The 23,030-nt window shown below is 53.4% G+C and overlaps 1 protein-coding gene across 1 annotated transcript; it reads left to right on the top strand.

The window, feature by feature from the left end:
* Positions 1-3,070: 3,070 nt before the first annotated feature.
* FAM43B (family with sequence similarity 43 member B) lies at positions 3,071-4,045 on the top strand. Its single transcript, XM_028090773.2, has one exon. It carries the CDS (start codon positions 3,071-3,073, stop codon positions 4,043-4,045), a length of 975 nt encoding a protein of 324 aa, XP_027946574.2.
* Positions 4,046-23,030: the final 18,985 nt, after the last annotated feature.

The following is a 23,030-nucleotide window of genomic DNA, read 5'->3' as shown; positions in this document are numbered from 1 at the left end:
AATCCAACTGCACACCAGTCCATAAAGCAATGACAGCTGATGCAAAGTTGGGAACTCTTACCAAGGACCTGAGTGAGGGGAATGTGAATAGAAAGGACAGTGAAGCTCGGGTGCAATTGCGCCCTCTAAAGGACCAAACTTGGCAGAAGTGCAGAAGGTCTGAGACCAAGCCTGGGGGTGTAAGGAGGAGCCCCCCAAGTGAGGCGTGGTTCCGGGGCGGTGGGGGGGGGGGAAGGTGGGACTCCCTGCCCCAGTGAGGCTAAGTGAGTTGTGAACAAGATAACAAAAGGGCTCACAATGTCAAATGCTGCTTTGAGGTCCAGGGGATTTAACATAAAAGCAGACTATTGCACACTGATCTCACACAGCCCTGGGTGATCCTCCAGAGACGACTTCCCAAAGGCAATGGGAACAGAAGCCATGCTACCAGGACTAGGTGAGCAAGCTTAGGGAGGCAGTGAAGGCTCTCGAAGCTGCACACCTCCCTGCAGCTCCTTGATCTCTCCTTCTCTGGAAAGCAGGAGGCTCAGTGACCAGATTTTAAAAGGCATGCAATCCTGGGGACCTACTTATACGAAAAAATTGTTGTTTATCTGAAATTCAAATTTAACTCTGTGAGTCCTGCATCCGTATGTGTGAACCGAGCAACCTCAAGAGGCTTGGAGGTATCTCGGTTTTGCACACTGATACTTCGCTGCTGGCCACTCCCACCAGCACCCTCCCAAGAGGGAAATACAAGGCACCCTCATCCAAGGTGGCGAGGTCCAGAGGGTGGACCCCAAGGCAGGAAATAGCAGCATTTCTCAGTGAGCTACCTTTCAGTCAAAACCATCTCAAGTCTTTTCTATAAAGGGAGTTGGTTGAGTTAACGTCTCCGTTGGCCCAAGAGGCAAATCTAGCCCCAAGAAAAGCACTCAGATGAAGTCTCATTGTGCTTTCAGAGCCTGTTCTCTTGTGGGGAAATGAGGCCACATCTACAGGGTGGGAACAGTGCGAGGCTTCCATGTCCTTTCTGGGTGATTGTTGATCACGAGCACGTATTACTTTTATAATCACTAAAAAGCAATAGACATTTCCATATTGAAAATAAAATGAGGCCACAGTAGACCAGATCATCTGTGAGACCCCCTCCAAAGCTAAGATTCTGCAATTCTAAGTAATTGCTTGTTCTTTATTTGCTTGTCATTTTAGGAGCATTCAGTGATGCAGCCTAGTTGCAGTGGGGTTTGTTTTGTTTTGTTTTGTTTTGTTTGCGGGGGGGGGGGTGTTTGGGAGGTTTTTTTGTTTGGTTGGTTGGGGTTTTTTTTACTTTTATTCCCCCAAGGACTCTGAACCCAGCCACTCACTACTGGTACCTGCTAACCCCGAATGTTGAACACACAGTCTCCCCACTGCCCCCACTCCCAGAGGTCACTTGGCTTGCCTGGCCGGGCCCAAGCCTCTGAGCTCATTCCTGACCTGGAAGACTCCCCAGATGACCTGTTCTGAAGCCAAGGAAAGAGCCTGGTTGTTGGCTGTGTGAGAGCCCAAGGTCGTGAGACTCCTGGGCCCCATCAGAGCCGACCTGGGATTCTACAGAGCCTGTGGCTTAACAAATCCTGAAAGGGGGAGATGCATCCCCCACCCCCAGGGACAACTGTCTCTTTCCGAGTACTCCAGTCCCCCTCCCCAGTTAAAGCCCCCACTGATGGGTCACAGGAGAAGACGGAAAATGCCTCCAGATGCAGCATTCATGGACTCCTAGAAGGGTGAGGGCCTGCTTCTGGGTCAGCCAAACCTGAGCAGAGCACTAAGTCCCACCTCCTACTAGCCCTTTGACCTTGGGCAAGTCACTTAACTGAGCCTGGACTGTTCTGAGGATTAAAGGAGATAATAAATGCAAAACCCCAGGGCTTTCGGGAGCAGGACTGGTGTTCACAAACAGGAGTCTTATCTATTTGATCCTCAGAGAGCCCAGAGGCAGCCCTTTGGCCACAAGGAGCTTTTCAGCGGCAATTCCCACAGACCCAGGGCTGCTCAGGAACGTTCCCCAACCCTGAAAAAGTACCCTCCTGCTTCGGGCCGGGCGAGGGGCTCTACCAGGCGCCGGAGCAGTGACTGCTCTCCTAGCTCAGGCGCAGAGGCCTGGCCCATGACCTTGGAAGAACCGAGGAGAAAGCTTCACCAAGCGACAGTACTTTTCCACTGCACAGCTCGGCCACCTCAGCTGGCTTTCTGCTGTGCAGACAGGAGGCAAAGTGCGCCAGGCCAGCCCCATCAGGAACCCACCCAAAAGCTCTCTCAGAGATGGGGGTAGGGACATGCAGTGACTGACGGGCAGCAGGAATCCTGGAGAGAGGAGGGGGATCCCGAATGCGCTAGGGGGAGCGTGGAGACCACCAGGGGGGTCAGAGAAATGTGCATTTAGCAAAGCCCTCCGGTACATTTCAAAAGATTCCTACTCCTTAACTTCCCCTCCATCCCCACCCCTCCAATAAGAATGATTAAACCCGTTCCACCGCGCCTGTGCCGGGTCCCGGGCGAAGAGCAGCGCTAGCCGGCGCGGGGGAGGAGAGAGAGGAGGGCGAGGGGAGGGAACAAGAGAGCTAGCGGTCCCGCCCGGTGATGTAGGCAGCCCGGGGAGGTGGAGCCGCGACGCCTGAAGGAGTCCCCACCGCAATCGCGCTCTCGGTCTACCCCTCCGAGCGGCCAGCCGCCAGCCCCAGCTCCGGCGACCTCCCTGCCGCCGCAGTTTGGGCGGCGGGGACTGCGGGATCCCCCCCAACCAGTTCGGGCCCGGGGGGCCCCTCCACCACGCCCATCCCCCCTCCCCTCCTCGTTTCCCGGACGGCTGGAGCTACTCCCGGGGGAAGCTGTTCCCGGACGCTCGGCCGCCGCCCCGGCATCTCGGCTGCCAGCCCGGCCGGGCACCGGGCATCTCCGGGCACCGACTGGCTCCGGCGCCGCCCAGCTGCTCGCGACCCCGGGGCCGCGGGCTTCTGCTCGCCCTCCCCTCCCCCCGGCCGCCGGGCAGGACGCCCGTAAGCACCCGGTGCCCCCAGCCCCTTTGGCCGCCGCCGCCGCCGCCGCGATGCTGCCCTGGAGACGCAACAAATTCGTGCTGGTGGAGGACGAGGCCAAGTGCAAGGCGAAGAGCCTGAGTCCGGGACTCGCCTACACGTCCCTACTCTCTAGCTTCCTGCGCTCCTGCCCGGACCTGCTGCCCGACTGGCCGCTGGAGCGCCTGGGCCGCGTGTTCCGCAGCCGGCGCCAGAAAGTGGAGCTCAACAAGGAGGACCCGACCTACACCGTGTGGTACCTGGGCAACGCCGTCACCCTGCACGCCAAGGGCGACGGCTGCACCGACGACGCCGTGGGCAAGATCTGGGCGCGCTGCGGGCCGGGCGGGGGCACCAAGATGAAGCTGACGCTGGGGCCTCACGGCATCCGCATGCAGCCGTGCGAGCGCAGCGCCTCGGGGGGCTCGGGGGGCTCGGGGGGCCGCAGGCCGGCGCACGCCTACCTGCTGCCGCGCATCACCTACTGCACCGCGGACGGGCGCCACCCGCGCGTCTTCGCCTGGGTCTACCGCCACCAGGCGCGCCACAAGGCCGTGGTGCTGCGCTGCCACGCCGTGCTGCTGGCGCGGGCGCACAAGGCGCGCGCCCTGGCCCGCCTGCTCCGCCAGACCGCGCTGGCGGCCTTCAGCGACTTCAAGCGCCTGCAGCGCCAGAGCGACGCTCGCCACGTGCGCCAGCAGCACCTCCGCGCCGGGGGCGCCGCCGCCTCGGTGCCCCGCGCCCCGCTGCGCCGGCTGCTCAACGCCAAGTGCGCCTACCGGCCGCCGGCCGCCGAGCGCGGCCGTGGGGCGCCGCGCCTCAGCAGCATCCAGGAGGAGGACGAGGAGGAGGACGGAGACGCAGAGGAGCGCGAGCGGCCCGAGGTGCTCAGCCTGGCCCGGGAGCTGAGGACGTGCAGCCTGCGTGGCGCCCCGGCACAGCCGGCGCCCGCGCAGCCCCGCCGCTGGAAGGCCGGCCCCAGGGAGCGGGCGGGCCAGGCACGCTGAGAGCGCAGGGGAGGAGGGGGCGGGGAGGGGGCGGGGGGGGGGCGCAGGACTGGCGGCCCCAGCCCCGCGCGGGCCTGACTTCCAGCCTCCAACCCTGGCCCTGCCCGCTTCGGCTCCCCTCTCGTCCCCCGGCCCTTGCCTCCCTTGTGGTCTCTGTTGTTGTCTGCCCCGCGTCTCATCCTGGCTCAGGGTGACGCCTGATATGTCCTTGATTATTGGGGGACAAAGGGGAGGAGAGCAGCAGAAGTATTCGACGTTCACCTCTCCCCCACATCCAGAGTTGCTGAGCGCCCTCCATCGTGGAATTGCCCGTAAGCTTTACAACAGGTCTTTGCCCATAGACCACCCTCTCCCTCCCAAAACAACCTCTCCAAAGAAGGGGGAAGAAGTTTCCAGAAATCCAGGAGGATGGCCTTGGACGTTGGCCAGGTGGAAGCCGTGGTCCTGCCGTTGGCCAGTCAAGACTTCCTCCCTGGGATGGGACCAGTTCTGGGCAGGCATTCTTGCAGAGGAAGAATAGTGGCCCCAGAGACCTGAGGCCAGGTCCAAGGTGGGAAGTGAGTAGGCTGCCATACACACAAGGAAGGATTCTCAGGCCCTATGCCTGGCCTCTCTACCCCTTGGAGGATTTCTGGACTTCACTGCTCTGTCTCTGGAGAAGACTGGGCTGGTCCTACCAACCCAAACAACAGGTTAGAGCAAGTAACAGCCCTCTGCTCCAGGCAGCTGCCCAAGACTATGCCCTGGCACCCGGCACCCCCACAAGACTCCACCCACCCCACATTTCTGCAGACAGATGTGAGGGGTTCCCCACTAGGTCTCCAAAGGAGGTAAAGAGAACCTTTGGCAGGTGCTTGAGGACACTGACCACCCAGAAAATGGACACAGGAGGAATACCACCCCCCCACCCCCCACCCTCCCATCCCCGTCCCCTGAGTCAGGGCTTGTCAGAGCAGGAGGGTCCTGACAGCAATTGGGTTCTCGTAGCTGGCTGAGAAAGGGGAGTGTGTTCACCCAGCAGAGGGAGTGGGCCCCTGCCCAGGTGTCTCTCAAGAAGGCCACAAAAAGCCCAAAGATCTATGTGTCACCAACTGATCGTTGTAAATAAAGTGGACCTGCTTTTTCATCCTTGTCTCCACGTGTTTTGTTTGATGCCAGGCCTGCTGGGGACAAAAACATTATCAGAACCCTAAAGGACAGGAGAAGACCCTAGGAAGGGGCCCCCTGTAGCGGCCAGAGCCAACCGGCAGGATTGGTGGGGAGGGGCTACTGCCAGGAAGCTGTTCCCTTAAAGTCAGGGAGGGAGACAGTAGCAGGTGTGACATCACATGTGCCAAGCCTTGGAGGAGTGTCAGCTGTCTGTCTTGGCCTCCCAAAATGTCTGTCTGCCTGGGCACTCAGAGGCAAGTGTCTCTGGGACATTTGGCAGGGAGGGGGCCCGGGCCTGGGGACTTCTCATCAGCCTTGCCTCTTTGGGAAGATGCCCGTGTATGTCAGAGCCTGTGGTATGCATCCGGTGTCTCCCCAGTGATGAGGAGGGGGGCAGGTTGTAAAGGAGATGGGGTGGGCAGCCCATTTTTCTTTCAGAGGAGCTAGAGAAATCTGCCCAGACCTTTGTGACAGGGTGAGTCTCGAGCTTGGATATCTTCTTTATTCCTGTGCTGAGCTGGGCACTGATCCCAGACTTCTCCGGAGCCCAGACGAGTGGCCCCTGCAGTGGCCGGCAGTCAGAACTGTTCTGTTTCCTGGAGCTGCTGGAACAGAGGGTACTGCTGCCGCTTCACCTGCAGAGCCCAGGCAGGGTCGGGGTGCCTCGAAGGGGCAGGGACGGGGGAAGAGGGATGACAAGGACCCACCAGCCAGGATGCCCCGCATGTTCATGGCTCCCCTCTTACACATTGCCAGCGTCTTTGTGAGCGTTTCTCCCCATTTGCAAAAGGAGAAGAAGACGCAGGAAGATGTCAGACCTGGGAGAGCAGGATGTGCTGCCAGCGAGGCAGCTGCTGGTGTTTGAGGCAACCTCAGCCGGAAACAAGGTTGCAAGCACACCCTCTTTAATCAGACTCACGGGGCAGACGCTGCCCCGGTGCCTGTCTTGGGACAGGCACTGAGCTAGACACTGGGGGTCCAGGAGTCCCTCCCCTGGGGCTCTTACAGTCTTAGGTGAGATGCATATGATTAAAGGAGTAGGTGCTGCATAATAATTCACAGGCACGTTCTCAGCCTCAGCTCCTACTCCACTTTTCTCTGGCAGCCTCCCAAAACAGACACACACACACACACACACACACAACCACCTCCTCCCTCCTTCCCTCCTTTACACTCTACTCTCTATACCTGGGGTTAGAAGACCGGGGTGAGGGGACTCTGCCTTCTTAGCAGCTGTGGGACGTGGGGCAACTCACTCAGCCTCTCTGAGCCTCACCTTTATTAACAGTAAAAATAGGGATAATATCAACCTCACAGGCTAACTGTAAGAATGAAATAGAATCCTACCCGAAAACACTTTGGTACATAATAAAACACTCAGCACATATGCAGAACAGCCATTTTACCCAGAGGGCCCTTCTCTTTAGATTAGGGCTTCAGGGTGCTTCTCCACCACCCCATCCCGCCCCAGCCCCGCAGCAGTGGTCACAAGTTGTCTCCCTGGCCACATCTCCACCTTCTATGTGCAGGGTGGGAGGGAGGAGCCAGGGCAACTTCTGTCCATCTGTAGGTTGTGGATGACATAAACCACAGCATAGCACCAGCTGCCACCAGGCTACAGACGGGGATCTCTGGGGGCATCACTGCCACCAAGTGAGGGGGACCACTCCCACCTCCATCTCTGCACTGACCTTGGCTTTCTCCCTGATCTTAGACACAAGATGGAGAAGAACCTTGAGCCATTGGTCAAGCTGTCTGGTGCCCCTACATTCTCTCTCCCGCCCGCCACAGGCTCCCCACCTGTAAAATGAAAATTGGGTGGGGTGGACCAGTGGTTTTCAAATCGTGTTCCTCTGATTCCCCAGGGATCCCCTTTGAATAAGGGGATCTTCCTGATTTTTCTTTTTTAAGTTGAAATCATTGGGTGACCTGCTACACGCATCCAAGTTCTGTTGGGCTGACGAGGCCTAAGAAGTAACACTGGCGTGTGTCTTCCTGGGACTCCTTGGGCCTTATTTCCCGCTCTCCTGATGCCCCTCCACAGCCACTGGTCTGTGACAAATGTGGCTTGTGCCATAGCCCACAGCTCCCAGGGTCAAGTGGCTGGCCCACCCATTAATGCCATCCTGACTCCCCTTGTTCCTCTTCCATACAGGGATCCTGTTCCCAGTTCCCCAGACATGGCCATGTGCTCCCACCTCTAGGCTTGGGCCTGTTCTCACTACCGGGGATGTCCTCTTTGGCTACACTTTTTCAAATCCTACCCTCTCTTCGAGGCCCAGCTCAAATCCCACCTCCTCCAAGCTCTCCCTAATGCATACCCCTCCTCCACTCCTGCCAGATCTGGGGGTGATCTCGCCTCTCAAGCTCGCACAGGACGTGGTCCTCATCACGTTACTCCTGGGATTGCTCTTTTTATGTGTGTCTCTCTTAGAAATCCATTTCACTTCCCACCCCCTTCGGTACCTTGACCACAGTGGGGCAAGAGTCGGTGCTCGATACTCATGTGCTGAATGAGTGCATGAATGAGCCAGATGGAAGAGCCATCACGGGATAGGAAACCAAGTGGGTGGGGAAGCGTTCTTTCTGCCAAGCTTCTGCCTGGAGATGCTGAAGAACTATATCCTCAGACGCCCTGTTGAGACGGATGGCTATTCTTGGGGAGAACATCAGCGGCCTGACATGAGGCCACTGGGGGAAACCAAAGCCGCCATCCCCGGGGTCTGCTCCATGCTCCAAAGCCTCAGGACTGGGCCTTCTCGCTCTGTGGGCTAGACCAGTGCCCAGCACAGGGCTGACACTGACGGTACAGAGCAGCTCCTCGTGGGGACCAGCCACCCTCCAGGCATGCTGGCTGGGTAGCAGGAGGATCATGTAGACAGCTGCAGTCTCTAATTTAACACACAGACAGTCGAACCTGGGTTTGGGCGTCAGACACACCCGAATGCCAGCCCCAGAGCTGCCCTTGGACAGCTGTATAACTTTGGGCAGGTTTCTGAAGGTTTCCGGAGCCTTGGTCTTCCATCTGTAAAAACAGCGATAGATGAGTCCAGGGCTTATGTGGTTGTTGGGAGGATGAAACAAGGCGCTGCCTTTGGGTAATTTATTTTGTACAGTGCCCAGCGAACTCAGTAAGCAGTAGCTGCAGCTTTCTGTTTATTATTACCAGGCTAGCTGACGCTGCTAACTGACAGTGCTGGGATGAGATCAGGTGCCTGGCCTCTGAGACACTGAACATGTTGCTTGCTCACACCCCAGGGAGGCTCTCCGCCTGAAGTCCCATCATCTCTAAATCATGGGAGGAGATTCAAGTACAGCTTGTCTCATTTTTGTCTCTGGCTGTGCAACTGACATAAGCCCGATCACCTTAACTCTAGATTAGACCTAATAGCTTATGCTTTTTTTGTATATCCTTTTCTTTTTGCCTTAGCACCTGGCACGATGCCAGGCACACAGCAAAGCACGACGAGGTGAATGAATGAATGGGCGAATAAGTGAATGATTAGCTGCTGCAGGCCTTGGTGCTGACACATAGCCTTCCCAGCCAAGGTCTTCAGAAAGCTGGGAGGTCACTCCTTTGTGAGTGATGGCTCAGCTTCTCCCCCCCACCCCCACCGCCGCCAGAACCCTGTTTGTCCTTGGCCACAGGCTATGGACACGAGGAAGATGCTGCTGGCTTAGGGACCAGGCGGTCCCCAGGAGAGCACAGCTGGAAAGGATGGAAGGGCTGACATGCAGATGTCGTGAGTCTCTGAGCCAGAATGGTCCGCTCTCTCCCTCTGCTCCATCTTGCCTGTCCAGGAGCACATACGGGTTTGTTGACTGATCCAGAATAACTGAGTTTCATCATCCCCAACTTACGAGTGGACAGGAAGCTGGGCAGGCAAGAGATTGAAGGGGAAGCTGGCAGTCAAACCACCATAAGGGAGACTCCAGCTCAGGAGAGCAGGCTAGTACTGCTGCGTGCTGGGACACCTTGGCAAGGAGGCAAAGGAGCTGGGTGGTACTGGAAAACAAGCAGATCTTGGTTTTGCCTGCCCAGCATTCCCCCTTTATGGTGGAGTGTGCTTCCTCTTCCTCCTGGGAACACAAATAAATTCTCCCATTCTCCCCCTGTGCTGAGGTGTGGTCATGTGACTGAGTTCTAGGCAATACAATTCATGAATGTCACCTTGGGGGGTGGTGCTGGACCACAAAACATAACCTTTGCTTTATTCTCCTGCCTGCCTGCTGGATGTCATCACCCAGGGTGTCCTTGGAAGCCATGTGTTGAAGATGACAGAGCCTCCACCAGCCTGGGTCCCTGAATGACTGCATAAAGTGGAGCCCCACCCCTGCCACCAAAGGGAGCAAGAAATAACATTTTCTTGTTAGCCACAAACATGTCAGGGCTATTGCAGCATATAGCTTACCTTCTTGTGACCCACTGCCCTGGTGCTCCTGGTGAAACCACCATCCCCCACTCTAAGTTCCTGGCTTTCTTTCAGTGGAGCTGGCTTCACACACGTGGGCTCCAGGGGAGGACATGCGATCCAGGCCTGACCAATCAGAATAGCCCATCTCTTCAGCTCCAAAGTTTGGCTCAGGGATGGGCATTAGCAATCAGAGCCAGGGGAACTTAGTTCTGGGGCTATTGTTGAAACTTGGGGAAAGAGAGACGCACTTTCTGCCAGAGTTGCTGACACGTGGGGGATATATCTCGTGTTGCCGGCAGCCATCTTGCCGCCATGAGGAAAGACAGCCTGAGAGTCCAGCACCGTGAAAAGCAGAGGGGGACAAAAAGAGAGCAAGACCAAGTCCCATGACATTGCTTGAGCCCCTGGATCCACCACACCTGTCCAGCTCTGTTTTTGGTGTTTTCAATTCCTCGAGCCAATAAGTTGTACTTTTTGCTTAGGCCAGTGTGAGTTGGGCTCTGTGTCCCTTGAGTCAGAGAGAACCCTGGCCCTGCCATCACTGTTCTCATTGGGTCCCATGCTCTGGAAAAGGGGGATCGTTGAAAGGCTTCAGGGCCTGTCACAGGTCAGATCTGATTATGGGACATCCAGCTGGCTCACGGGATCCCAAAGTCCCCAGGCCCTTTCCCTCTCTGGGGGCCCCCGGTCTTCCATCCTTGCTGCCCCTCACACACCTTCCCAGTCCCCTCTCTGTGGCACGGCTTCCTTCCCTGTTCATGGCACCTGTGCCTCCATGCCTTTGACTGGGACGTGGCTCTGACCCTGAATCCATATGCCTCTTCAGTATAACCAAAGCCTCTGGCCTCATTCAAGTGCTAGAGCATGAGGCAGATGGGTGGAACTCAGCCTCTGGATGGTCCCCCCCAGATCACGAATCCACCCTCCTCCACTCAGCTGCAGCTGGGGAGTGGGCTCGTCAGATGTAAACGTGGCCTATTAAGCCAATCTCTGAGGGGACCTTTCATGGGGAGGGTCGCTTCTGACAGTGGTGCCATGGCTGAGCAGGCTGATCTGGAAGGCAAAAGCCTGGAACTGTCTTTTATTCATTCTGGGATGTGGGCAAGTCATTTAACTGCTCCGAATGTCCATTTTCTCTGTCACATGGAGGCGATATTCTCAGCGGCTCCTGCCCCAGAGGGTATTCTGAAGGGCCATCCCAATGGGATGCAAGGCCAGAGAGCTGTGAAAAGCATCAGGTTCCATAAAAGAGCCCGGGATATAGTGTTTCCTTATTGGCTCCAAGCCAAGAAAGCTGGAGTGAGGCAGCTCCGTAACACCCAGGCTGAAGGGCCCTGGAGGAAGGGCCCATTTGGAGGAAGGAGCCCACAGCAAAGGAAATGAGCATAGAGCCCAGAGAGGGAGGTTTTAAAATAGACATCTGCAGGGATTTCCTGAAGGGGAGAGCCACATGGCCAGGAAACAGCTTGTGGAGCTCCAAAGATAAGCTCCCCACCTCCATGTGTGCGCACACACCACCCACCAAAGTGGACTTGGGGGATGGGTGGTGCACTCCTGTCTGCAGTCAGAGAGGACCCCCGAAGGCCCTTGCAGCCGGAGCTACCTCTGAAGCTCTAAAGCAGGAATGCGGAAGAGCATAACCCCACCTGCGATCTCCTACCCACAGGCCCTGGACAGTTCCAGTGCATCTCTTGTTACCAAAGCCAGCCTCAGATCTGATCCATCGGAGCCTGGATGCAGGGAGGGGAGAGGCACATTCCAATAAGATCAAAGTGGACATTTACCACTCACTCAGTCTCCAAGGGACAGGAGACTTGCATCATATCAACCCCTCTGCCAAATGCCACTGATACACAGGTGCAGATGGCAGGATGGACTTCGGGAAGTCTCCCGCTATCCTTAGGGGAAGTGCCCAGGGGGATGACTTCCGAGGGCTAAGCATTGCCCACGTAGCAGTGCATGTTCTCAGTGGTAGTAGATGTCTGCAAAGATGTGTCCCTTAGTGGTCTGACTCCTTAGAGATGAATTAAATTATTTTTCTAAGATTATAAAAGTAACACGTTTTTATTTGAAACTAGTAAAATGACAAAGATGTAAGAAAAAATTAATACTCTCTCCCAACCCCGCTCTGTTCCTTGACCCCCATGCCCTCCACATGCACACACTGCTAGATAACTAATGGTACAGACTGGGGGTTCCTCTCTCCCACTGTTTTCCTTACTTGTGAACATAAATAAACCCACATATACACATATAGAGATTTTGCCATTTGGTTGCACAAAAATGGAGTCATTGTCAAACACAATCTGCAACGAGCTTTATTCTCACTTACATCATGTGCTGCACCCTCCCGCCCCCCGCCCGTTCCCTGGATCTGAGTCTCCTTCTCTTTCAATAGCAACACAGTGTAGTCCACCATCTTCTGTTAGTGGTGTTCAGGTTGTCTCGTGTTTTTAAGAGCACCTAATAAATGCCTGCTACATGCAGATCTCCAGACAACGCCTCCAGGAACTGGACCACAAGTTCTAGGAGCTCTTTCAGCTGAGACACCCCAGCACCACAGAGCTGGAGGAGCCCCTTCCCAGGGCTGAGGTCTACCAAGAAGGAGCAGAGGTGTGCTGAGCATATCCACATGTGGGCTGAAAATAAATAGGAACAAGAAGAGTTGACACGAATTCCTGGTGCCAGGATATCTAGGCTGGAAGGGCCCCTAGAACTTGTGGTCCAAGCCCCTGATTTACAGAGGAGAAGGGGGATTTGTCCAAGGTCACTCCTTGACCCCCAGTTGGAATCCTGGCCTCCCTGTGGGTTTCCCAGCAGATAGAGGAGACACTGACCACCTATCTAGGGCTTCCTATGCTCCAGGGATTGGGCTGCAGACCAGGGATCCATACCTTGCATCCATTCAACTTTCTTTTGTTAAATGCTGAGTGCCTACTGCCTGGCAGGCACTGTCCTAGGTGCTGAGGGAGACAGTGAACAAAATACACAAAGATCTTCATGCCCACATTCTAGGGAGGAGAGGCCAACAATCAACAAGAATCATAATAAATGAATAAGTTCTGTTAAAAGGTGACGCATATATGGGGAAAAAAAAGGAAAAGTAGAGTGGCGTAAGGAAATGGGTACCTCCTCCTTCCCCTGGTGCCTTGAGATGGAAGATTCCAAGGTTATCAAATTTCTGGGCTAGCAATGGCCATGGTGGCAGAGACTGGTTAGATGGTCACCAAGCCCACCACCTCTTCTTCCAGGACTAGAAGCTACACATTTCCCACGCTGGCATGCTGCCAGATGTGGCCATGTGACCGAGTTCTAGCCAATGGCCCGTGAGCTCTTTCAGGCCTGGCCCACAAAAGCTTGCCCTGAACACAGCCTTGTTTTTCCTCTCCCCATCAGCCAGGTGCATGGACAGGACACCAGGGGGCTAGGAGGGAGCACGGCCTCAGGTGGAAGGGGTCCGGCTCCCTGAAAAAGCAGGGAGGGCAGACAGACTTAACCCCCCTGCCCCCTGATCAGACTTCGCCTGAAGGATAAGAGGGTTCACCAAGCCCCCGGGGGCTTGAAGCCCAGGGAGGTGGTTTGCAAACCACTTCAGGCAGAGAAGAGAAGGCAGGGGCTTTTAGATTTTTTTTTTTGAAAGACTTCTCAAAGCCACGGCTTTTCTTCTTTTCTTACTGTCTCCCGCCCATCTCACTCCACATCCCCCACTCATCCATCCATTTGCTTATTCATTCAACTAATATTTATGGAGTACCTACTATATTCCAGGCACTGTCTTAGGCACTGGGGATACAGCAGAGAACAAAGTGGATGAAAATGCCAGCCCCCAAGGGGTTTCCATTCTCTCCAATCTACCAATCATCAGACAATAAACCAAATAATAAGAAAGGAGAACACTATTACTAGACCCATTTGCAGACGAGCAGCCTGAGGAGCAGAGGTTAAGTGAGGTAAGCGGCTATAATTTTGACTGGACTGTAATAAAAGCGCACTTGGGAGCCTGGGAAAGACAAACCTGCCATCTTGTCATTTCTCAAGGTGGGGACTTAACTGCTTTACAAGGCAGTGGGGCTCCTGAGGCTCGTGAGCCAAGAGCTTAGGTTCATTCTGCCTCTCAGCAGCCGGGCGGCCTAGAGCATGTTTCTTACCCTTTCTGATCCTCAGTTTCCCCACCTGTAAAGCACAGGTAACAACATACTAACCTCTGTGGCGGACTGCTCCATAACGGTCTCTCATGAATTCTCTCTCCCCATACCCACTCCCCCGTGTGGCCCCTTCTCACGCTGACTCTGAACTTGGCCACGTGACTTCCTTTGGTAATGGGACTTCAGCCGACATGACTCAAGCAAAGGCGTGAAAACTGCACAATGGGGCTTTGCTGTCTTGGAACTCTGCCGTCCCGTGGAAGAAGCCCAGGCTGCCCTGCAGGAGGCACGTGGCCCTGTCCACAGTCACTGCCCAGCCCCAGACATGCGCGTGAGCCCATCTTTGACCATTTAGCCCCGATTGTGCCCCGACATGATTGCACATGAGGGACCCCAGGCAAGACCATCAGAAGAACTGCCAGTTGAGACCAGTCCACATTTGCTGGCCTACAAAGTGGTGAGCAAGTAAAATGGTTATTCTTTTAAATCAGTGAGGGCTGAGGTGGGTTGTTTCGCGAGGCAGGTTTCTGAGGATTCAATGAGAAAATGCATGGAAAGCATTTAAAATCTTGTTTGGCACAAAATAATAACTCAATAGGATGTAGTTATTATTAATATCGTGTCATTTGGAGCCAAGTTTCTTAGTTTCAGGAACCCTCCATGTTGGCCTCTTTAGTTACTCAAGTGTAAAGTGAACTGATTCTGGAGAATTCTGTGAGATCACTTGAATCCACCTGCGGTGGCTACAGACTGGGAGGTTAAGGTTTACTTGGGTGGACTTTAGCTTGACTACTCTTGAAAGAGGAAAGCAAAAAGGAATTTCAGGCAGAGGCCGCATGGCCCCAACAGAGTTATTTAAGGTTAAGTGACCAAGATTGGCAACTCTGTTATGGATTCTTGGGTGTTTTCTGGGGCCCAGAGTTTGCTCTGAACTGTACTTTGGGGGCTTCTTTCGTCCCTTCCGTGTCTGTGTTTTGAACGTCTACTGTGTGCCAGGCACTGGTCTAGGTGCCCAGGACACAGCAGGGGACAAGATAGACAGCCATCTGTCTATAGACAGAAGGACAGTACACCCATAGCTAACGCTACCAGACAGCACTTAGCGTCTGAAGGAACGTGGGTAGGGTAACAGTAGAGAGTGATGGGGAAATGCGGTCAGGAGAAGGCTTGTGGACTGGGGCCCATGCGAGGACCCCAGGGAAGGGACGTCCAGGAAGAGAGAAGAGCCTGTGCCAAGATCCTCTGATGAGAATCTTGGTGTGTTTGATGAGGCTGGCAGCGGACGGCAGACTGGCGGAGACTGAGGCCAGAGCCACTTAGGCCATGGTGAAGACTCTGGGTTCTCTTCTGAGCAGTGGAAACTGCTGGAAGCCTTGCATCCTTGAAAGCTCACTCAGGCCACTTTTTACAGGATGGGATTGGGAGACGGAGACGCAGAAGAAGCAGGAGAACCAGGTAGAGATGCAGGTGGAGACCAGTGGTACCTTGGACGAGGATTGGAGCAGTGAAGATGGGGAGACGCGGCGGGACTCAAACCTAGTTTGAAGGAAGAGCCTGGGCGTGGTGCTGCATGAGTGTGGGGGTGAGAGGAAGCGAGGCATTGGGAGTCACTGCCAGGTTCGTGGCCTGAGTAACCGGGTGACTGGCCATGCCTTTAATGGAGGCACAGATGGGGTGGGACTGGGCAAGTCGGGGGGCTGGGAGAGGGGAGAAGCAGTCCTGGTTCAGACCACCTTGGATTCAGATGCTAACAGACCTCTCAGTCAAGAGGCCAAGAGGCCAAGGAGGCAACTAGGTAGGCAGGACCGGCTCCAGGATGGAGGCGTGGGACGTCGGGAGGCCACGATTCTAAGTGACATCCCAAGCCATACTTCTGGATGGAGTCCCCCCCGGGGAGGAGAGGAGTGGCAGTAGACAGAGGCAAAGAGGGGCCCTCCCGTGCTTGGTGGCTGAGCGGAGAAGGAAGGAAGGAGCCCCCTCTGCGGACACAGAGGGGCAGGAGGAAACCGAGAGATCAGGGCGTCCTGGAAGGCGAGTAAAGAAAGTGAACGAGAAAGAGGGCCTCCACGCATCGAACAACACTGCAGGGTCAAGGACGATGACCTCAGAAAGCGGACTAATGTCTTTGGCAAGATAGAGGTGATCTCAGCCAGGGTGACTCCAGCATTAAGGAGAGAAGTGAGAACCGGATGGGGAAAGAGTTTTGTTGAGAGCACCTAAAACTGGGGGTGACTGGTGGGGACGGGGGCGGCAGAGCCTTCTCTCTGTCAGCCTCTCACTCCCCCAGCACATGGCTTATGAAGCACCAGAAAGGGCAGGCCCTGAGCCCTGGAGGACAGTGGGGAACAAGACAGTCCCCTCCTTCCACCTCAGCTCATAAGCCACCTCGTGAAGAGGTCTTCTCAACCCCTCTACCCAAAGTGGGGCGCTGGGCTAATCTCTGTGCCAGATCCAGCTTATATTTACAAAATTCAAGGTCCCTTTGGGGAGACTGACCCTGATGACTTGTTACCCCCTTCCTTGCTAACTAGAGCAGCGATTTGGCCTTAGAGGAGAAATACTTGGGTGCCTGGAGAAGCAGCTCATGAGGGGCCCTGATCTGGCCTCCTTGATCATAGGCCTCCTGAGGAGCTGACTTTTGAGTCAAGCCCCAAAGGACAGTGCGTCTCGGAGAAGAGCCACTCAGACTCCGAGAACAGCAGGTGCAAAGGCCCTGAGGCAGCAAGGAGCTCAGCACCTGAATGATAGAAGGTAGGCTCTGGAGAATCATGACCAGGACAGTGATGGTTTGGGAGCAACAGCCTGTGAGGGACATTAAAGAAGCCGGATGTAGAGCCGGGAGGAAAGGAGACTGGAAGGGGGACGGGGTCAGGAGGTAGGATCCCTGTCCCTGCCAGTCTGCCCAGCCCTCAAAGCTAACACCTGGGAAAAGGAGCAGCAACCTCCTCCCTCCCTGTGCAGTTCCAGGGTCCGGGGCGCAGCACTCTAGAGATGGAATGTGGTTTAAAAAGACCAACGGGGAGAGAAGTGACAAGGGACAGCTGGGGGGTGTGGGAGTGGGTAGAAGAAAGACAAGGTCGCTTTAGACAAGGTCAGGAGGGGGCAGGGCAGGTCCTACTGTGTATGGGTCTTGGTCCTTTAATCAGCAGTCACTGAACCCCCTTCTTCTCCCGCTTCAAACCCCACTCCAGGGGAGATTTTCATCTGTGGTTGGGCCTCACTGTGGGTGAACCTTGGACCATGTAAACTCCCCCATTTGAATCTTTGCTGGCAGGATGGGGCCATCCCAGCCCCCAGCCCTGCCCCACTATGGGCCGCCACTCAGGGATCCTCTCATCATCCCTCCCCCATTTACTGGCTTCCCTGGGGTCCCCTCAGCATCAAGACTGGAGGGAGGTGGGCACAAGGTGTCCTGAGCCCTACAAGGGCCTGGCCTGCACGCCCGACCCCATAGCTGGCGTACTGAAAGGGCCTTCCCCCACCCAACACGCCCACCAGAGCCCCACCCCAGGGAAAGCAGGAGGCTCCTCTCTTTAATGAACCAGGGCTTGCCACTGGAGTGGTAGAGCCTCAACTGAGCTGCTCATGCGCAGGAGGAAAATGCAGCTGCCTATTTTTGTCACGTGTTCCCCTCCTTAATAGCATCTAGGGTCATAAAAATCATGGGTCCCTCTCTCGCTTGCTGAGGGGTTCGGTGCAAGGGATTTCACCTCTGAGCCTCGATCTCCTCATCCGTGCAATGGGCAGCACATCTCCCTTGCAGGGTGGCTGTGAGAATAGCAGGTGTGTCACAGTGCCCAGCTCAAGGCCTGGCATGTGGTGGGCATTCATCAAACTCTGATGACCCCCTTTCACAGCTGCCCCATCCAGTCAATCACTTGGGTCGTCTTTTCCCCGGGACTAGCCATGGCCTAGAATGTTCTCCCCAGCATCCTCCTTTGCAGGCTCCAGAACAAGCCCACATATCCTTGACACTTCGAAGATTTTACCATTAATCTCTATAGGGAAATGGAAGTAACAGAACAGTGGACAGCACCTCTGAGCCATTGCACATGCTGTTACCTCTTCTTGGAATGCTCTTCCTTGCTTAACTCACTGGTGAGTTACTCATCCTTCAAAATCCAGCTGTAATAGCACTTCCTCTGGTGGGGGAGTTTCTTGCTGCCCCCTCCCCAGGCAGACAGAATCCTCCTACCCCTCCTTGCAGCCTTGACCCATGAGAGGGGGGAGCACTGCAGAGACACATTCTGGCTCACCTTGGTCAGAGGTGCGTGGAGGGTAAGCACAGGGGGAGCATCTTTGCAAGTTCCCCTGCACGTCCCCCCGGGCCAGCCTCCACCCTTCCCAGGGACCCTGGAAGGGAAAAGGATTCGTGGTCTCAGAGTTGGGAACTCAGCCCTTTGGACCCTGGGCCATGTTAAAAATTAATCTACAAGTACTTCATGCTACCCTGAGTAGGCCACCCTGCAGAGAGTTCCAGAAGAAGTTGTCCCTCCCCCACCAGTTCTGCCCTACTCCTCTATCCCTGGAGGTCAGAGAAAGGGAAGGACTGGTCCTGGAGCTCCCCTGGGATGTTTGGAGCATGGAGGCTATTGTCCGTGGGCCCTGGGCTAGTTACTCAGGGAAGGAGTGGCTCAGCCAGTGAGTTAAGCAGGGAAGGCCATTCCAAGAAGAGGGGGAAGCTTGTGCAATGACTCAAAGGTACTGTCCACTGTCCTGCTAGACTTCTGTTTCCCTTTCCTAGGCTCAGCCCAGAAGGTCCCCCAAGTCCCAAGGTTTATAATACCTAGAGCATTAGCATCAATAACAACAATAGCTTGCAGTTAGTGAATATTCACTATGGGTCAGGCCTCGTGTTAGGGGCCCCGCATGCATTCTCTCATGTGATCCTCAGAACAAACACACCAGAGAGGTGCCGTTGTTACCCCCACTTTATAGATAAGGAAAATGAGCCTCAGAGAGAAGCTAAGTGGTGATCAAGATCATACAGCTAGTCCACTGGGGACCATGACTTAGCAGGGACCCCTTTTTTCAAATAAATTTATAAGTTTATTTAAACAGAAAAGATCGGTACTTTATTAGTGTGTGTGTCTTTTTGGTTCAAATGTAAACATTTACCTAATCTTAAGTCAATCACTGAGAACCATGAGCCATTGTAGTATTTTGAAAATCTCGAGTTAGAGCTCTTGGCTGATCGGTCAATCTTACAGCAGCTTTAGTATCCATTACTCTGATGTTTTGTATGAATGTATCTCGAAAATCTGCACTCTCATGGATAATAGCTACAAGGGTAATTATTCGTGAAGAGTTGACCTGCAGTATTTGAATACTCTCTAACTGTTTTGATTCAGAAATTTAAAAGAGGCATGAGGGCGCCTGGGTGGCTCAGTTGGTTGGGCGACTGCCTTCGGCTCAGGCCACGATCCTGGAGTCCTGGGATCGAGTCCCACATCGGGCTCCCTGCTCGGCGGGGAGTCTGCTTCTCCCTCTGACCCTCTTCCCTCTCGTGCTCTCTATCTCTCATTCTCTCTCTCTAATGAATAAATAAAATCTTTAAAAAAAATTTAAAAGAGGCATGATAAGCACATTCTGTTTTAAAAACAAATTCATTATCTAAAAGTTACTGACACTCCTAGCAGAGCAGAGGGTCAGCAGTATTCAATACGTACCACTGGCAGCAAAATGACATCAGACAAAAGGTTACCAGCTGTTGTCAAACCGTCTCACTCAGGGGTTAGTGAATAGAAATCTATCTAGGTACTTCAAGCAGAAAGGAATTTAATCCAGGGAACTGATGCTTACAAAATCATTGGGGGACTGGAGTAGTGGAAGTCAGGGGGTTCAAGGTCATACTACAATAGCTGCCAAGGTCACTACTACCCTCCGCTGCCGCTGCCACCCAGCTGTCCTGCACCTATGACGCTGGTGCCTAGACTCTGGAACGTACAGTCTGGTCAGAACTTGCCCACCAGCTATTGGTATCGCAGGGAGATAGCTCAGTCCCACGTGCGGCTTTCATATCACACGTGCACGAGTCTCAGTGGCAGAAACTACATCTCAACCAGACCTTAGCTCCAAGAGGGTCCTGAAAAGGCAGTGTTCAGTCATTTCACCCCTACAGTAGAGGGCAGACCAGAGGAGGAGTCAGAATGGATATCAAGTGCCAATGGACGATATCCAGCCCACTGTGGTGCTGGGGACGTGCTTTAACATGTGATAATGGCCAAGACTTGCCTGGTGTTTAATGAAGCATGGTAAGCGGGGGTGCTCTAGTATACTATAGTACGTATGGTGGTGGTGGATAGTATAATTGCACATAGGCAGAAATTTGAGAAATTCAAAGGGAAAAAAGGGTGCTTACCAATGACATATTTAAAAGAAGTGAAAATGGGGTGCCTGGGTGGCTCAGTTGGTTAAGCGACTGCCTTCGGCTCAGGTCATGATCCTGGAGTCCCTGGATCGAGTCCCGCGTCGGGCTCCCTGCTCAGCGGGGAGTCTGCTTCTCCCTCTGGCCCTCCCCCCTCTCATGTGCTCTCTCTCTCTCACTCTCTCTCTCAAATAAATAAATAAAATCTTTAAAAAAAAAAAAAGAAGTGAAAATACAGCAGACTCGCTCCAGGCTCTAGGGCCCCTTCTGCAGCCGTCTCTCTGCTGGGAAAGCCCTTCCCCCATAACATCGGTGAGATATGTGTTCACTCCCTCACCTGCTGCAAGTCTTTGCTTCTCCATGAGGCTGACCCTGATCACCAGATTCCATGCCATGATCTGCCTCTCCCTCAGCCTCCCCGTGACCCTGTTTGACTTGTTCATTTTTTCCATAAGACTTATCGCCTTCTCGCCTTCTCACATACTATGTAATATACACATTTATTACGATCATTTTTGTTACCTTTCTCCCCTGTTAGAAGGTAAGCTCCACAAGACCAAAGGTCTTTGTCTGCTTTGTTCACTGATGCATCCCAAGAACATGGGAGTGCTCGGCACATAGTATTTACTCAATAAATATGTGTTGAATTATCGAATGTATACACAGAGAAGGCAGTAGAAATTTGATTCCCAGGTCTACAGAAAAACAAGTTAACTCTGCCCCATTAAAAAAAAAAAAAAATCACTGGAGTGGGGCCCCTGGGTGGCTCAGTCATTGAGGGTCTGCCTTCGGTTCGGGTCGCGATCCCGGGGTCCTGGGATCAAGCCCCGCATCGGGCTCCCTGCTCCGCAGAAAGCCTGCTTCTCCCTCTCCCACTCCCCCTGCTTGTGTTCCCTCTCTCACTGTCTCCTCTCTGTCAAATAAACAAATAAAATCTTAAAAAGAAAAAAGAAAATCACTGGAGCACCCGGATGGCTCAGTTGGTTGAGCATCCAACTCTTGATTTCGGCTCAGATCATGATCTCAGGGTTGTGAGATCAAGCCCTATGTTGGGCTCCACACTGGGCGTGAAGCCTGCTTAAAATTCTTCCCCTCTCTTTCTCTGCCCTTCCCCACTCGCCTGCTCACACACTCTCTCTCTGGAAAAAAAAAAAAAAAATCACTGGCCCTCTCCTGTGTATTAACATTCCTATATGAAAATTTGGGGGATGTATTGTTCTTCAGTATGATTTTTTTAAAGAGTTAAAAGTACATATTAGGAATGATAGACTTCTGGTTCCTGATTATAATCACAAACTAACAAAGTCTGCTGTCTCCCTCCCTCAAACCCTGCCCTGGGAGTGCCCTAGAAAACCAACTTGGCCGTGGAGTGGTGATGGACAGAAAGAAGTGAGAACATGCTAAGGTGTTATCTTGTTCAGAAGGAAAATATAAATATTGATTGATAAGCTTTAGAAATTGATTGGAAATTAGCATAAGCATCAGTCATACTAATTATGGATAACCACTAAAAAGAAAAAGAAAATGAATAATTTTCAAGCCGGTAGAAAAAAAATATGGATTTAGCAAAAGTCAGAAAAGGTGGGGAGGGGAGAAAACAAAAACACTAAATCCAAAAGATATCTGCAACCCATGTTCATTGCAGCATTATTTATAACAGTCAAGATATGGAGCAACTTAAGTGTCCATCGACGGATGAAAGGATAAAGAAAATGAGGTATAAACATGCCATAAAAAAGAAGGATCTTGCCATCTGCAACAGTGCAGAGGTATCTTGAGGGCATTATGTTAAGTGAAATAAGTCAGACAAAGAAAGACAATACTGTGTGATCTCACTTATGTGTGGAATCTAAAAATAAGGGGGGAAAATGAGCTCATAGATGGCGAACAGATTGGTGGTTGCCAGAGGCGAGGGGTGGGGGTGGGTGAAATGGGTGAGAGGGATCAAACGTACAAACTTCCAGTTATAAAATAAGTAAGTCCTGGGGATGTAATATAGAGCATGGTGACTATAGTTAATACTATATTGCACATTTGAAAGTTGCTAACACAGTAGCTTTAAAAGTTCTCACAAGAAAAAAAAAGTGTGTCACTGTATGGTGATGGATGTTAAGTAGATTTGTGGTGATCATTTCACAATATATGCAAATATCAAGTCATTATGCTGTGCACCTGAAACTAGTATCAGTTGTATGTCAATTACATCTCAATTAAAAGAAAGAGGGGATTGACTATGGGGATTAGGTTGGCTTCAGACTCGTTTAAAGGACTGAGACACAGACTCTATTTCAGGAATAACCCCCCGAATCTCACTGCAGAACTAGCCTGGCAGGGGGGCTCCTGCCACCGCTGTTGATTTAAGGACTTCGTGGCTGGTTAGTCAGGAAAACCGCCATGCAGGAAGCGGCCGGCCCGCCGGCTCTGCGCCAAGAAGGCAAGGACCGTCCTGGCATAAGGCTTCCACCACAGCTGCCGCAAAGGAACGGAAACACCTCCAACAGTGCATCCAGAAAAGCCACATGGCCACCTCCTCCCAGGGCTCTACCTTCCATTTCTGGCTGGTTGGCATCTCCCTGGCAGAAGTCAAGCGATCTTTGGAAATCCTAGCTGCAAGAGAGTCTGGAAATGTCCTCTCTAGCATTCCAGCCTCCATAGCAGAAGCTGTGATTGAAGGAGCTTTGGAGGGATGCTGAGCAGGGTCGGTCTTCAGTATTGGCCACAGTCCACTCCTTAGTTCCTCAACATCCACATCCACCCTACTTTCCATTTTTAATCTTCTACAAAACAGCCACAACATGTTGCCACCCAACCTAATGCGAATGTGTCTCAGTCAAATGAGAACATCTTTATCCTTTCCTCAGAAAAACAAATCCTAAGGCTGTCAGTAACCACATCCAGCTCCCACCCCA

The sequence above is a fragment of the Eumetopias jubatus genome, unplaced genomic scaffold (assembly GCF_037043125.1).
Source record: "Eumetopias jubatus isolate StellerSeaLion01/CBP00866 unplaced genomic scaffold, mEumJub1_p1.0 scaffold_4, whole genome shotgun sequence".
NCBI classification, from domain to species: Eukaryota; Metazoa; Chordata; class Mammalia; order Carnivora; family Otariidae; genus Eumetopias; species Eumetopias jubatus.
Note: the sequence above shows the minus strand (reverse complement) of the source record. Positions and strands in the feature narration are given on the sequence as shown.

Excerpts from the sequence above, each read along its gene's own strand:
- FAM43B (XM_028090773.2), top strand. The coding sequence starts at position 3,071 with ATGCTGCCCTGGAGACGCAACAAATTCGTGCTGGTGGAGGACGAGGCC.